Source organism: Emydura macquarii, unplaced genomic scaffold (genome assembly GCF_026122565.2).
Source record: "Emydura macquarii macquarii isolate MOO-44397 ecotype Brisbane River unplaced genomic scaffold, CSIRO-AGI_Emac_v2 contig_2432, whole genome shotgun sequence".
Lineage (NCBI taxonomy): Eukaryota > Metazoa > Chordata > Testudines > Chelidae > Emydura > Emydura macquarii.
The window spans coordinates 3,615,062-3,630,700 of record NW_027132569.1 but is presented as its reverse complement, the minus strand read 5'-3'; the positions used below and the strand labels follow the sequence as shown (position 1 = coordinate 3,630,700).

At 46.2% G+C, this 15,639-nt stretch overlaps 1 protein-coding gene across 3 annotated transcripts in view; it reads left to right on the top strand.

Moving 5' to 3' along the window:
* The window catches only part of ELMO1 (engulfment and cell motility 1), a 434,299-nt gene that overhangs the window by 165,798 nt on the left and 252,862 nt on the right, over positions 1-15,639 (top strand). For all 3 annotated transcript variants that reach the window (XM_067562514.1, XM_067562513.1, XM_067562515.1), the window contains 2 exons: positions 1,269-1,391; positions 8,958-9,089. In XM_067562514.1, coding sequence (XP_067418615.1) covers positions 1,269-1,391; positions 8,958-9,089 — 255 coding nt within the window. The remainder of the gene's footprint in view (positions 1-1,268; positions 1,392-8,957; positions 9,090-15,639) is intronic.

Below are 15,639 nucleotides of genomic sequence, written 5' to 3'. Positions count from 1 at the left end.
ATCTTAAATTAGACACAGTTTGCTGGAGTTAGATTATAATAAATCATTGCACAGAAGATGCACAAGACCTGTTTCAAAGTGGAATAAATAAACATAATAAAGAGCCTGCTCCTTCTTTCATTGAAGACCATGGGAGTTTTGCCATTGACCATAGTTAGAGCTAGATCAGGGCTCTTCTCACGAGCACTGGCATGACACACACATGGGCATTAGACAGACTTGGCAGATTAGGAAGTCTGGAGACCCTTCCTCCCCTCCCTGCTCTCTCTCTCTCTTTGTTTAGATGGTCAGTGTGGGGAAAAAACAAGCTGTTTCTGTTTCAAAGGTTATTTTTCCTTCCTAAAAGGCTGTATACATAGTAGGCTAGGTTTTGATCCCTGCTGTGAAATGTACATGAGTAACATTTCTAGGTACTCATTCTCTGCCATGCACGTTCCAATGCCTTGTAGCCGAGAACAGCAAACATCCTCTTTAGCACTGCTACTATGTAGTACCTGCTTGGTCAACGTGCCCGTTCCCTTCCTGCTGTTATTTCTTTTTCTCCTTACACGCTGCTGAGCTAGTGACCTGTACACCCTGTACACAGTCTCTTGCAACAAAGATTGCATCAATTAGTTAGCTTTACTGACATTTTTGTGTACCTCGGTGACTTTCAAATTGTCCACCTTTGTGGCACCTGCATTGTAACTGGTGACTGCTATATTGTGTTTATGGGCATTTAATGCTCATTTTAATTAATTTTTAAACCATTTTCCTCTTCTAGAATGAGATCATCTGGTAGAGGTAGGACTGTGGTCCAGTTGTAATTGATTCCCTTGCAGCAGTATTCTTACTATGGCAGCTATATCAGCAGCATGGATACTCTTATGCTTGGAAGCCTATTCACTTCACACTTTTTTTTTGAAATGCATTCTTTGTATGTGCCCTTCTGCAGAGGGTGCTCTTCCAAAGGATGACCTGGCTGCTAATTTCTGTCCTCTGTATGCACAGATGCACATGCTCTAGCTAGAGGGGTAGGAAGAGAGTACTTTGTGCACTGCTGTCAGAAACCTTACTAGTGATAGGATTTAATATCACAGCTCCTGGAACACCCGTGTACATAGCCACCTTACCAGTACCAGGTTTGCCTTTTTTTTCCTTCAACAGTATGGATACACAGTGCTTATCAAATGCATATAAGAATGGAAACACTTGAGCCCACCTGATAGGAATGGGTGATAGGAAAAGAAGAGGTGACTGACATTCACTTGACTATCTTCCTTTCACAGAATGTTATCAGGGCACAGAGGGCCATCAACAACGAAATGGCACACCAGCTTTATGTTCTGCAAGTGCTCACCTTTAACCTTCTGGAGGACAGAATGATGACCAAAATGGATCCACAGGATCAGGTAAGCATCTCTGAGAATCCAGTTCAAACAGGAAAGGGACAGATATAATGCCAGGGTTATCCTTTAGAGCCAGGAAAGGATGATGAATCAAAGTGGCACTTCTTAATGGTCATGGATATATCCATATGTGTTTATAAAATCCATTTTTCAGGGAGTCTGAAATAGAGGCCATTTATTTTTTTGTTTGAAAAACAGACTGCATGAAATGAACTGGTTTCTGTTATGCAAAAATTGAGCTGACAAACTGGTAGGTTTACCACATTTCAGACCCCTAACTCCTGAGCCTGTGGTTCATCAAGTGAATTTGGCATCATCCAGATCAGTGTCAGTTTGGTTTTTTTCCTTCTTTTTCTTATAATGTTTATCAGAACCACTTAAAATGAATAGTCACCGTTGGTTGAAATTATTCATGTTCAAATTAAAAAATATCTGGTGTAGGTTGAATATAGTTAGATAATAGTGTAACTTGAGTTCCTTTTTTTATTTTGGGTTGCTGTGGCTAAGCAATAATTGTTCTTCTTCGAGTGCTTGCTCATGTTGATTCCAAGCCAGTGTGCGCGCGCTGCATGCACAGTTGTCAGAAGGCTTCCCCCCCACAGCAGTACCCGTCAGGTCGGTGCAGGCGCTCCCTGGATTGGCGCCTCCATGGCGCTGTATATAGGGACCTGCTGACCCACTGCCTTTCCAGTTCCTTCTTACCACCCGTGACGGTCATTGGAGCTTTGGTCTTCTTGCTTCTGCAAGTTCTCCCCATTGTCCTTAGCAGTTCCTATAAATAGATAGAAAGTTAGTTAGGCTGTTGTAGTTATATAGCTATAGATAAGTGTTAAGTGATAGTAAAGGGTCTCCTAGTGTTTGGGACTCCCCTACCCAGGGCCCTGGGGTATGCCTTGGGCCTCATGACACTTGCTTGAAGTTTTTGGGAGAGTCACACCAAACAGATGGTTGCAAGGTCTGTAAAGGGGTTTGCCCGAGGAGCCGTAAAGAGAGGAATGCGTGCCTAAAGCAGATCCTCATGGAGGCAGCTCTTCAGCCGCAACCCCCGAACTCAGCACTGGACACAGTTGGTGCGCAGTGCCCTGGCCTCAGTAAGAGCCCAGCACCAAAAAAGTCCTCGGTGCAGAGGGAGCCTCGGCACCGACACTCGTCAGTGGCAAAGACTGTGCGGCACCAAACCCATTCACTGGTGCCCCATAAGAAGCACAGGGCGGACAAGGGGCATTCACCTTTGGTGCGGCCTTTGAATAAGGGCACTGGCCCATTGCACCCACAGGAGTCTTCGGTGCAAGGGTCCCTGGGACCGCCAACAGCGGCTCAGCAGCGAGTGCCTGTGAGCCCGGTGAGCACGGGTTCCCCGGTAAGAGAGCAAGGTGGAAAAGCTGGACCTCCCCTCCATGCCAGATACGTTTGAGGAGGCACAGGACCTGATTGTCATGACGGCGCAGCAGTCCCCAGTCTCGGGAGTGAAGGTCCCAGATCAAAGACCTCTGGCACCACTAGCTGTGGCGCCATCTAGAGGCAAGCTTCCCATGATGTGACACAGGTCGCCTTCACCTAGGCATTGGTCACCGTCTCCTAGGCACTGATTCCTGTCACCCCGGCACCAATCACCCCCAGGTCTCCATTCGCCTTCTCCACAGCACTGATCAGCCTCCCTGCGCCAATCAGCCACATCTAAGCACCGGTCAGCCCCGCCTCGGCACTGGTTGGCCTCACCTCCGCACCAATCGCTGGCACTGCAGCACCACTTGAAGGCTGCAGTTACTTCAGCACCACCATGCTCCCCACTGTCAGAATCCAGGTCGTTGGACTCAGAGATGGACTCCGGTGCCTCGAAGAGACACAGGTCGGAGGGACAGTATTATAAGGCGGACAGACAGCAAGCACCTCCCGCAGGATCTTGGCCTATGAAGTCTCAGGTGTCTCAGCAATGGCCCTTTTGGACCCCATAGGCGTACCAACAAGCCCAAGGGTCCCAGCCCAAGGGGCTTTATTCAGTTGCCTCAGAGAGCCATGCGGCTGGCACCCTGGAACGCAGCTCCATGCTGTGCAGCACTGAAGCCAGTGGGCGCAGGGAGGCAGTGCCGCCGAGGGCAGTTTGTGCGATACGTGGCGCAGGAGAGGAGGTGGATGCGGGTACCAAGGAGGAACCCGATACCTGTAGGGAGGTCCTGGTATGCGGGACCTAATAGGCCAGGACATTCCCGAGGTGGAAGGCGAATCCAGAGCCTCGTTGCCTTTCTCCCCGATGAAGCGGTAGCGGGGACATCAGCCACCACACTTCACCAGGAGCTCTTGAGAAGGGTGGCCCCATTTTGGCTCTGGAGGCCCCCTCCAGAGTAGCCCGTCCACTGATTAAAAGGGTGCAGTCCACAATGAGGACACTGTGGCAAATGCCAGCCTCTATTACCACCTACAGCAAAAGGGATAGAGTGGAAATATTTTGCCCCTTCCAAGGGATATGAGTATCTCTTCACCCACCCTCAACCTGGTTCGCTTGTCGTGTCTGCAGCGAACGAAAAGAGTGGCAGGGGCAGCAGGGCCCGACATCAAAGGTGAAGGAGCCTAAAAGATTAGACCTGTTTGGGAGGAAGGTCTACTCCACTGGGAGCCTGCAGCTGAGAATCGCCAACCAGCAGGCGATCCTTAGCAGATATAACTTCAACTCGTGGAACATGATGGCCAAGTTTAGAGACCACCTTCCAGCCAAGTCCAAATTGGAGTTTGGAGCCATGGTGGAGGAGGGAAAAGCCGTAGTAGCCAGGACATCATTACAGGTTGCACTATGGCTTCAGGACTGGCCCTGAGGAGAAGTTCTTGGCTGCAGGTGTCAGGCCTCCCTCCCCAGGTCCAGTCCACCATCCAGGACCTTCCCTTTGAAGGAGCAGGGCTATTTTCAGAGCAAACAGACTCCAAGCTCCACAGCCTCAAGGAGTCTAGGGTGATCCTGAAATCCTAGGTCTACATATGCCCTCCATGCAGAGGAAGCACTTTAAGCCTGGGCAAAGTCCTCAGCAGGACTTCTCCAGGAGAAGGGGCAGGAGCAGTAAGCCCAAAACATCCCAGCCACCCAACCCTGGCAAAGATGCAGGGAAGCAGCTGCCAGGGCCAAAACAAAACTTTTGAAGGTGCACCTGAAGGCAATGCTCCAGGACAGTTACCGGATCCTGCCCCCCATTTCCGTGACAGATTAGCCCATTTCTGCCATGCCTGGATCTGAATAACATCGGACAGATGGGTGTTGCGCACAGTACAAGTGGGATACACCCTCCAATTTTGTTCTACCCCATCTTCCCATCCCCCTTCCCAGTCCCTCTTCAGGGACCCTTTTCACAAGCAACTTCTCATAGGAGAGGTGTGCACTGGAGTGGTAGAAGAGGTCCCTCAGGAGTTATGGGGAAAGGCTTTTACTCCAGATATTTCCTAATCCGAAAGGCAAAAGGAGGGCTCAGGCCTATTCTCGATCTGCAGAATCTCAACAAGTTTTTAAGGAAGTTGAAATTCCGCATGGTCTCCCTAGCCTCGATCATTCCCTCTCTGGATCCGGGGGACTGGTGACGCCCTTGACCTAAAAGATGCTTACTTCCATATCTCAATAATACCCTCCCACAGGAAGTTTCTCAGGTTCATAGTAGGACACAACCACTACCAATTCACTGACCTCCTGTTCGGCCTATTGGCGGCTCTGAGAGTCTTTACCAAATGCATGGGCGTGGTTTCTGCATTCCTGAGGTGGCACGATGTCCAGGTATACCTGTATCTGTACAATTGGCTAGTCAAGGGCCGCTCCAAGGAGCAGGTGAAAGCACACACAGCTCTAATACGGGTGATGTTCCTCAACCTGAGTCTGCAACTAAACGTAAGCAAGTTGACTGTAGTGCACAAGCAAAAAATAGAATTTATAGGGGCGGTCCTGGATTCAGTTGAGGCCAGAGCTCTGCTGCCAGTCTCCTTTCCGAACTATGGGCTCCTTAATATGGATCCTCAGCAACTTTCCTATTACCACAGCTCAAAGCTGCCTGATGCTTCTGGCCTCCTTCACATATGTGGTCCAACACGCGAGGCTGAGACTCAGACCTCTCCAGCTGTGGCTAGCATTGGTCTTCCGACCCCACAGAGACAGTCTGGACAGAGTGGTCTCCCTCCCACCTCAGATTGTAGAGTCCCTTCAGTGGTGGCTTGACCTGGTCTTGTGTGTCAAGGGGTCCTATTTGCCAGGCCGAAACCATTGCTAGTGCTAGTGACGGATGCCTCAGCCTTGGGGAGGGGAGTGCACCTTGGCAAACGGAGGACCCATGACCTTTGGTCCCCAGAGGAACTGTTGATCCACATAAATGTCAGAGAGCTATGGGCGGTCAGGTTGGCCTGCCAGGCATTCCAGTCTTGTCTGACAGGTAAAGAGGTGTCCGTATTGACGGACAACACCATGGCAATGTTCTATATGAACAGATGGGGAACACGTTCCTCTCCCCCGTGCAGGGAGGGCAGCAAACTCTGGGACTTTTGCATCTCCCACTCCATAAACTTGGAAGCGTCCTACTTTCCTGGCACCCAGAACGAGCTGGCAGATCACCTCAGCCGCTCCTTCAACACCCATGAGTGGTCTATTCGTGTGGATATCCTGAGAATTATTTTCCAGAGGTGGGGGTTTCCCCAAGTGGACCTATTCGGGACATGGTCCAACAGGAAGTGCCACCAGTTTTGCTCCTACCGGGGGCACAGCCCAGATTCCATGGCAGATGTGTTCCTCTTTCCCTGGGTTCACCACCTGTTTTACAGGTTTCCGACATTTCTTTTTGTCCACAAAGTTCTCCTGAAAATCAGGAGAGATGGGGCCTCAGTTATTCTTATAGCCCCAAAGTGGCCGAGGCAACACTGGTACACAATGCTGCTGCAGATCTCCATAGACACCCCTATCACCCTGCTGCTGGTTATGGACCTGATCACGCAGAACCATGGTCAGTTGTGTCACCCCAGCCTAGAATCGCTTCACCTCACGGCATGGAAGTTGCGTGATTGAACCCGAGAGAGGCGGAGCAGGTGCAGGAGGTTCTCATCAGTAGTAGGAAGCCCTCCACCAGAGTGGCGTCGTTGGCTAAATGGAAGAGGTTCTTGGTATGGTAGCTACAAAAGGGCAGTCCTCCAGTGCAGATGTTGCTGCCTCTTGTACTGACTACCTGCTGCACCTAAAGCAGTCAGGCTTGGCAGTTGAGTTTGTGAAGGTGCTCTTGGTGGCTATCTCTGCCTTCCACCCAGGAGAAAGGGGCCATTTGATATTTGGCAACTCTATGGTGTCCTGTTTCCTCAAGGGTTTAGAAAGGTTTACCCTCCAGTACGTCATCCAATTCCAACATGGAACCTTAACCTGGTGCTCAGTAAGTTGATGGGCCCCCCTTTTGAGCCTCTAGCTTCGTGTTCTCTGTTGTATCTCTCGTGGAAGGTAGCCTTCCTTGTCGCTATCACCTCAGCAAGGAGAGTGTCTGAACTCAAGGTGTTAACCTTAGAGCCCGCGTATACAGTATTCCATAAGGACAATGTGCAGTTGCACCTGCACCTGGCTTTCCTGCCCAAAGTGGTCTCTCAATTTCACACTAATCAGGAGATTTTCTTGCTAGTGTTCTTTCCAAACCGCATGCCAACAGCAGGGAACGTAGTCTCCACTCCTTGGATGTCAGACAGGCGCTGGCATTTTACATAGAGAGAACTAAACCCTTTTGTAAATCATATCAGCTCTTCATTCCTGTAGCAGAAAGGATGTCCAGTGTCCTCTCAGAGGATTTCATCCTGGATTACCTCATGTATAAGGACATGTTACGAGCTAGCCAAGATGCCAGCCCTGGTTCTCACGGCCCACGCCACAAGAGCTCGGGCCTCATCAGCGGCATTCCTGGCCCACATCCCCACACAGGAGATCTGTAGGGCTGCAACCTGGTCCTCTATACACACTTTTACTTTGCATTATGCTATTACCCAGCATGCCAGAGACGATGCAGCATTTGGTAGAGCAGTGCTCCAGTCGGCAATCTTGTGAGCTCTCACCCCTCCTTTGTTGGTCTGCTTGGAAATCACCTACTTGGAATCGATATGAGCAAGCACTCAAAGAAGAAAAAACGGTTACTTGCCTTCTATAACTGTTGTTCTTCGAGATGTGTTGCTCATGTCCATTCCAAGACCTACCCGCCTACCCTTCTTGTCGAAGCCGATCGTCAAGAAGGAAATGGAGAGGCAGCAGGTCGGTGGGCCCCTATATACAGCGCCATGGAGGCGCCACTCCAGGGGGTGTCTGCACCAACCAGACGGGTACCGCTGGGGGAAAAACCTTCTGACAGCTGTGCACACGGTGTGCACACACCTGCTTGGAATGGACATGAGCAACACATCTCGAAGAACAACAGTTACAGAAGGTAAGTAACCGTTTTTGTAATATTACTTAGCTCCAACGATGTGTTTGCACTGTGCTGCACAGTAAACAAAAATAGAAAGTCTCTGTCCCAAAAAGCTTGCAGTTTAAAAAAAGAGATTCAAAGAAATCAAGATGCCCTGGGGAAGTTTTTTAGGTTTTGTTTCTTTAATTTTAAAAGTGCTTCATGCAGGCCATATAGAAGAAGTGGGTTTTTAAGAGGGACTTGAATGAGAACAGAGTGGTGATTTGGAAAACTGAGATAGGTAGAGTATTCCACACATAAGGGACATTATACATGAGTATATCAGTGTTTCTCAATCTTTTTGATACCAGGGACTGGCTTGCTGCCTTCCTAAACTGTGTCAGGGAGATCTCAGACCAGTGCCGGTCCACAGACCAGTGATAGAAAAACAACGAGTTAGAGCAATCGTCGTGCACTTTTTTCTCTTTCAACATATAGAAGCAGGACAGTTTCTGTAACTCTTCACTCAAAAGGAAAAAAGACACACAGTTATCTGGTACATATCACATTCCATCATCAACCAAAGTAATACAGTAGCTGTAGATAGCAAAACATGTATTACTGGCACAATATATTCGTGGGGAGCTGCAGATGTGAAGCACTGATGTATGATTTGAAACTACTGCAAAGCCCTCATCCCCTTAAGAGCAAAAATCTGCCATTACTAAGAGGAATGCTTAGGGCTCAATTCTTCAAGGTGCTGATCAAGTTCTGATCTGGATCCAGCAAAGCACTGAGCACAGGCTTAAACTTGAAGCATGTGGGTTATCCCATTGGCTTCAGTGGTGTTATGCACCCATAGTTAAAGTTAAATGTGTGCTGATGTGGGCCAGAGTGCGCAACACCTTGCAAGATTGAGTCTTTAAAATGTCTCCCAGGACACTAGTACTTCATATGAGTTTTCTGAGGAATGAAAGCCCTCAACTATGAGGACTTTGGGAAATAGGGAGTCAAAGTCACTCCGTATGTCCATCTGTCTAACTGTTTAAAACTAAATTCTGATAAAGTAAGATGGGATCTGGGGGGTGGAGAGCATGTGACATTTTGAGACATTCTTTTGTACTTCCTTGCTGGGACTCAAAACAGGAGACACTTCTTTGCTTTTTTTTAAACTGACCATTCCCTTTTTGAACCTCCTCAGGCTCAGAGGGATATTATATTTGAACTCCGAAGAATTGCTTTTGATGCAGAGTCTGAACCCAACAACACCAGTGGCAGTACTGAGAAACGCAAATCTATGTATACCCGAGACTATAAAAAACTTGGATTTATTGTGAGTATTTTAGCTGAAACCCAAGTGTTGTTCTAACCTGTTGAATTCTGATCACTATATATGTTACGGTACAGTCTGAAATCACGGACCTCCAGCATAGCCTGATGTTCCTGCTGCTTCCTTCCCTTTAGTTTAAATGGAAAGTTAGTCAACACAACACACTTTAGTTTCTGTTTGTTTTCATATAAATTCTGCTAACATATGAGCAGATGTGAATCCAGTGTGAATCAGTGAATGTAAAATATAGCAAGACAAAACTTACTGTTGACTATTAGTTCCAAAATTACTCTTAATGGTATTTTGAATAAACAGACACTATCAAAAGGATCTAAGGCGTGCTTTAGTATCCATAGATTCAATTGCTAGTTATGTCAAATGATAAACACAGTTAAGTGGGACAGAGTGTTTTATTTCAATATAGGCTCCTGTATTTTGGTTCCTAAAGCCTTTGAACCTTTTCTTTTATGCAGCAAAAGAGTATAGATTATCTGACCCAGATCCCATTCAAATCAACAGGAAATCATTGCCGTTGACCTCAGTGGGACCAGGTTTAGCTCCAGATTAGTTTGATTAAATTGTTGTATAAATGTATATATATCATGAGAAAGCTCTTCCTCTACCTCGGTGGGTCCAGCGCTTCCTTCTAGCGATAGGTCATGGAACTGCTTCACCCCTTAGTGTTCTTCCACCCTCTAGTGGTGGGGGAGGGTAATACAGCCTCTCTAAAATGGCTGTTCCCTGCTGGGTCCCAGTCCTGTCTCTGGTTCTTAGGGATACTGCCTCTTCACTGGGGCTATTGCCCCTCCAATGAATGGCTGGTAGGAGGTGGGGAGAGACCTTGTCCCATCCTCGACTCCGGGTCCCAACCCAGGGACCCTATAAGTACCAGCCTCGTCCTGTGGCTTCAGGAAGGTTGCTAGCTTCCCTGGGTTACTTCCCCGTGCCCCTTGACTTAATGTCCATACTCTGCTCGGACAGGGGCCCTTCCTGGCCTCCTTGCCAGGGGAAGCTCTTGACCTCAGACAGCCCCACTGGGCATGGTAGTGCTGAACCAAATGTCCAGTTCTATCTTCCCCTTCTGGCAGGGTCTTTTCCCTCAGGCCTCCAGGCCTGGGAAAGGTCCTTTGCCCTCTTCGGGCAGGGTTTTATACCTGCAGGGTTCTCTTCTGCCAGCGTTCTGCTCCTTCTCCGAAACCCTCCTGGTTTCTGACAGTGTCTTGCCTGCTCACACTCTCTGGTTGCTCGCCTTACTCTCACAACTCCAGCCACACCCTTTCTCTGGAGGGGAGGTTTTTAACAAGTCCTTGATTGGCTCCAGCTGTGTTAATTAACCTGGAGTAACCCCTGCTCAGCTACCAGGGGAAAAGGGACTTGCTGAGCTTGGGGCTGATATATTGGCTTTCTAGGACTCCCCGGTAGCCACCCGATCTGACCCTATCACAGTGTGTATAATGCCTTTCCTCACTCCAGAAACAAAGGACTGCCATGTAATATACTGTAGTTAGTATTCTAATTTGCTGGTCACTGTAAGTAGTTAGGTTATTACTCTCTTTTTTTTGTATAAAGACAAGTGAAAAATACTACACTTAAGGAAGGAAAAATCAAATGCACAAACACAAAATTGGGACTAACTAGCTAGGCAATACTACTGCTGGAAGGTATTGGGGTTATAGTGGATCATAAATTGAACATGAGCCAACAATGTGATGCAGTTGCGAAAAAGGCTAGATTTTGTCATCTTTAGTATTTTTCTTAAAGTCATAGAATCTGAAATCAAGTTAATTCACCATATTCTCAGCTTTCACTTTTTAAAAAAAATGTGTCTTGCCCTCATGGTTGAAATAAGATAAGATTGAAAACATGTTCAAATGTCCTAAATGTTCAAAAGTCAGAATGCAAATAAAAAGAAATTCAAACTTTAACACCCCCCCCCCCCCCCCACCCCCTAAAAAACAAAACAGGATTTTAAAGAAAAGCCCATGATTTTGGGGCCTGACTCATTAATTCTGAACACTCAAGGTTGGTAACTGGCTGAGTGCAGTCAGGTCTAATGCTCAGCTTGATGACATTTGTCTGTCTAGCTTCTGAATACGGTATCTGATCAATTCCAAAATTTCAGAAAATATTCTAGGCATCAGTGAGCACATCCGTACTCAGGCGGGTGCAGGAATACAAATTTGACCCCTTTTGGAGGGGCACATTCTGTGCTGCTGCCATAGCCCTGGGGCCGGAGGGGCTCACTCTTCCCCTGCAGCCCAACTGAGGACCCTGTGCTCCCCCTCGTACCCATTCCCATCACTGGAAAACTTGTGCTCTCCCCTCGACTGACCCCTTCCTTGCCTGCCCCACCCACAGAGGCTCTGCTCACTGCCATAGGACTATTGATTAAGAGGATTGTCACTCTGTATCATCTCAGCTGTTGATCGGTGGAGGCAGAGAAAAGGACGATGTGGGTGAGCTCCGGAGGACACCGGTGTAGTGTCAAAAACTGCTACTGACAGATTTTGCTACCAGAGGGGGGTATGGTTGCCCAGCGCTGCAGCAAAGGGCTCTGTCACCTCCCGATGTGTACCCAGGGCCGGAGGAGCTTGCTCTCCCCGTAGCCCCAGGGCTGAAGGAGTTCTGTGCCCTTGCTGTTTATTGGGGGGAGGGGAGAGCATGCCTCTGCTTGCCCCCACCCCCTTGTGCATGCCCCATCCGTATTGATTCATTCAAAAAAGCCTGATTCAGAGGAAAATCAGAGTCGTCCCTCTCTCCCTGACTGCCTGGTGCTGCAGGCAGAGGAATCTCTTTGCCTCCCCCTGCTGCTGCATACGTTTATTAGGGGCTGCTGCTGAACTTGCAGTAAGAGGAGATGGTAGCTGTGTTTAGTCCTCACTGTGGTCTGGCTTCTTTCACTCTCCATCTCATCCCACCCCACCACCAAACTTCCTTCTCTGTCTTCTGAATCGCTAGGGGAGGGAGACACAGTACGAAGATCCTCTGGCTCTATGCCTACAAGTTGGTTGTGGGAGGCTTCCATTCCCTGTGCACTGCCTGTCTGGCAGAAAGGGAGCAGACAGTTGGCAGAGACTTTATCTCAGAATGCTTTACCCCTGTCCCCAATCTAGGTCCTGGGAGTGTTCATCTGTGTACCAAGGAAAGTCTTTCAAACTAACCAAACAATCTTTCAGCTGGGGAGAACTTCACTACATTATTGTGAATACAGTGCCAGTGGCACAGACTGATATGGCTTCGGAGGTTTACAGTAACATTTGTAAAGCTGTATAGTCATAACCCACATTCCAGATGTTCATATTGGTCTGAAGGGAGGCTTGTTATTAGCAGAGGTAGGTTTAAAATAATATAAGGTTAATTAAATTTAACAGAACAGTGAACAGTAAAACAAAAGAACATGATCCAATTAGAAGATACAAGATGCAGTGCATCCCAGAGATTTCTTCTCTTAACCACTGCAAGTTAAGTACTCAGCAAATGGTCTGACTTCTATTTTTAGCCTTCCTTATCTGTTTTTGGCAGCAAAATTGCAAACAAGATTTACTTCTGGCAGCAAAACATTTGAAAACAATAATTATTTTTCCACAGTTTAAAATAATTGTACAAAAGAGAAAGATGGAAACAATATAGTTAAATGCCACCTATTTATAAAAGCCCAAGGCACATTTATGGGTAATGATAAAATAGGTCCTAATTTCACAAGCCATTGATATGATTCCTCAGGCTTGCAGAGGTTATTATATAACAACATCTGCATTTCCACCCTCAAGCGCGAGAATCTATTTAATCCCAGTAATTCAGACTGGGCAATAAATACTGCTTAAAAAAAGCTGGTATCGTGCAAACTCATTCATACTCTCTGTCTTTTTAAAGCATGTCCAGTGTCAGGCCCATCATTGAGAAATTGTAATACACTTGTTTACGTAAGGAGGTGGATCTAGGTAGTTTCCAAGGCATTTAAATTTCCCAAGATGCTTTAAGCTACTACCAGCTGCTGTTTTAGGGCCAGATTTTCAAAAGTGATTAGCATGCAGCAGCTCCCATTGTTTTATATGTACCATTGTTTATATATAATGTATGCGCATATATACCAGTATATAAAATATGCACAAAAAACCCTGTGTGGACGGTGCTGAATTAATGAATAGATATTCAATATTTTGTTTTATCTTCATTGTTCAATGTTTGGCCCAATCCATTTACTGCACGCTATTCAAACCCTGCTGACTCATTGGCTCCTAGTCACAATTTCCTTGGCTCAGCTCGTCATGTGATTCTGTAATAAAACACCCACCGCTGGCCTGTGTCAGCTGACTCAGGCTCACGGGGCTTGGGCTGCAGGGCTATAAAATTGCAGTGTGGACACTCGGGCTGGAGCCCAGGCTCTGGGACCCTCCCACCTAGTAGGGTCCCAGAGCCCAGGCTCAAGCCGGGGCCCAAACGTCTACACTGCAGTTTTATAGTCCCACAACTCGAGCCCCGTGAGCCAGCTGACACAGGATAGCTGTGGATGTTTTATTGCATTGTAGACATACCTAGTGCTCCCTGTCCCATTCTCCTTGTACCCCTCCTCTCCCTTGCATCCCAGTCCCAGCCTCCCCACCCAACTGGTCCCTGCAGCAAAGCATGCGAGTGCTAGAACTCTTAAATAAAAGGTTGCCAGAATTTTTTAACCTGGGAAAAGCAACATATTTCCCCCAGCCTTGTTTCAGAAATGGCTCAACTACTTTGCTGAAATTTTCTAGAAATATCCAACCTGAGGTAGACATCCAGCATGGAAATGTTCAGTGCAAATGATTCAAGTTTGGCACAGTTAAAAGTAGCTGAAAACAGAATCTTATATTAGGAAATGTTAGATGACCTTAATAATGGAAAGCGCTGTACCACATGTAAAACACCACTTACCTAAATGTTTTGTTGCTTTATATAACATAAATTAATGAGAATTGAACAACTCTTTATTGAGCTTGAATTCTTCAACAAAGTTTTCTATATTCATTTCTCCTACCTCTAAAGTGTTGTTACTTGTTGGCTTCCATTTCAGACTGAGAAATAGTTATGTATGCTTTATCAGTGTAAACAGCTGCTAAGATAATACTATTTATTTGCTGCAAACTAAAATTAATGGAAATAAATACGCTTACATTCAATGTTGCACATTTTTTTTTGTTTAAAATAAAATTAGTCTTTGATACTTTCTGATAAAAAATGCAGTGTAGCTCTAGTTGAACAATTCAGGATCCCTATGTCAGTTGTCAGCCTTTGCTAATTAATTTTATGTGAAGAAAGGAAAAACTTCAAGGAAAACATTTAGTTAAAGGACAATGCACAAAACTAGACCATTTGTATAGAGCAGATTAGCTGCAGTCAGTTAAGCAGTAAATTGGGGAAGGGCTCAAAGGAGGAAATTTTTTGAGCAAGACTTCGGGGGCAGATGCCATGCCTTGTGGGAGTTTTTAATATGAAGCTGAATTCTAGATCCTACAGCTGTCTCAAGTTGTTAATATCAACCAGAACCTGTCACCCTTACTGGGTATTTGGAACAGCTTATGGCAGCTGTTTGTTAAACAAAATGCTGTGCCTTTCTGACCAATGAGAGTAAGAAAACAGCAGGAGGAAGGAGAGGAAACTTGGTGGTGGTTTAGTAGGTAGCAGTAGTTATTGCTGAGTACTGGAGGATGATCATTCATTTTCTTGCCAAACATGAGACGCTTGGCACTTGAAGTATTACAGTCTTATTATGGGCTCCAGTACTGGGGAAGCTGAGAACAAGAGGTTGCGGATTTGTGATTTTGGAAGTGAAATCTGGAGCCGGTGTAAAATGTATGAAAGTGAGACTAGATGGTTTTAGTGGTCTTTTCTGGCTGTTGTTTATGGTTCTGTGACATTTCCTTCTATCAATATCATTCTGCTACATTGGGGAGTGTCATATTATTTATCTCCTGGGAATACTTACAAATCTCACATTGTAATAGAAGTGATGCTTTATTTAAATCCTTTTCTTGGATTAGGCAATAGGAGTGAAACAGTGGCAGTAGTGGCTGCATGACATCACATTAGATCCAATCTTACTCTCGGTGAAGTCCAGAAGAAATTTGTCATTGATTCTAAGGGGAGGAGAATAAAGGAACACACTGTTTGATGATTAATATACACCATCCACTGCTGGTTGGTTTTTTTTATCTATTTCCAGTCTTAAATGTGGCTGTTGTTTCAGAATTTCTATTATTGCAGGAAAAAATAGCCAAATTACGACATATTTGTAAGAGAAAGCTAGGCAAACAGCATCTAAAGGTAGATATTACATGTTCTTCTTTGTGCTCTTCAATTTAAAAATACTTCAGCTACATTTTTGGCAATGAATTGTGTATGTCTGAGCTGAACTTTTGTGTACTCCGCTTCATTCCAGTGTGATTTGAAACTGCCATAAATATTCAAGCTTAAGAATTGGCCTTTGTAAATGGATGCCGCAGTGGTCTCAGCATCAAGTTTGAAAAACTTTGGCCTGAAAAAAGTAAAGATATAATCTATAAAACATAGCAGGCTATACTTT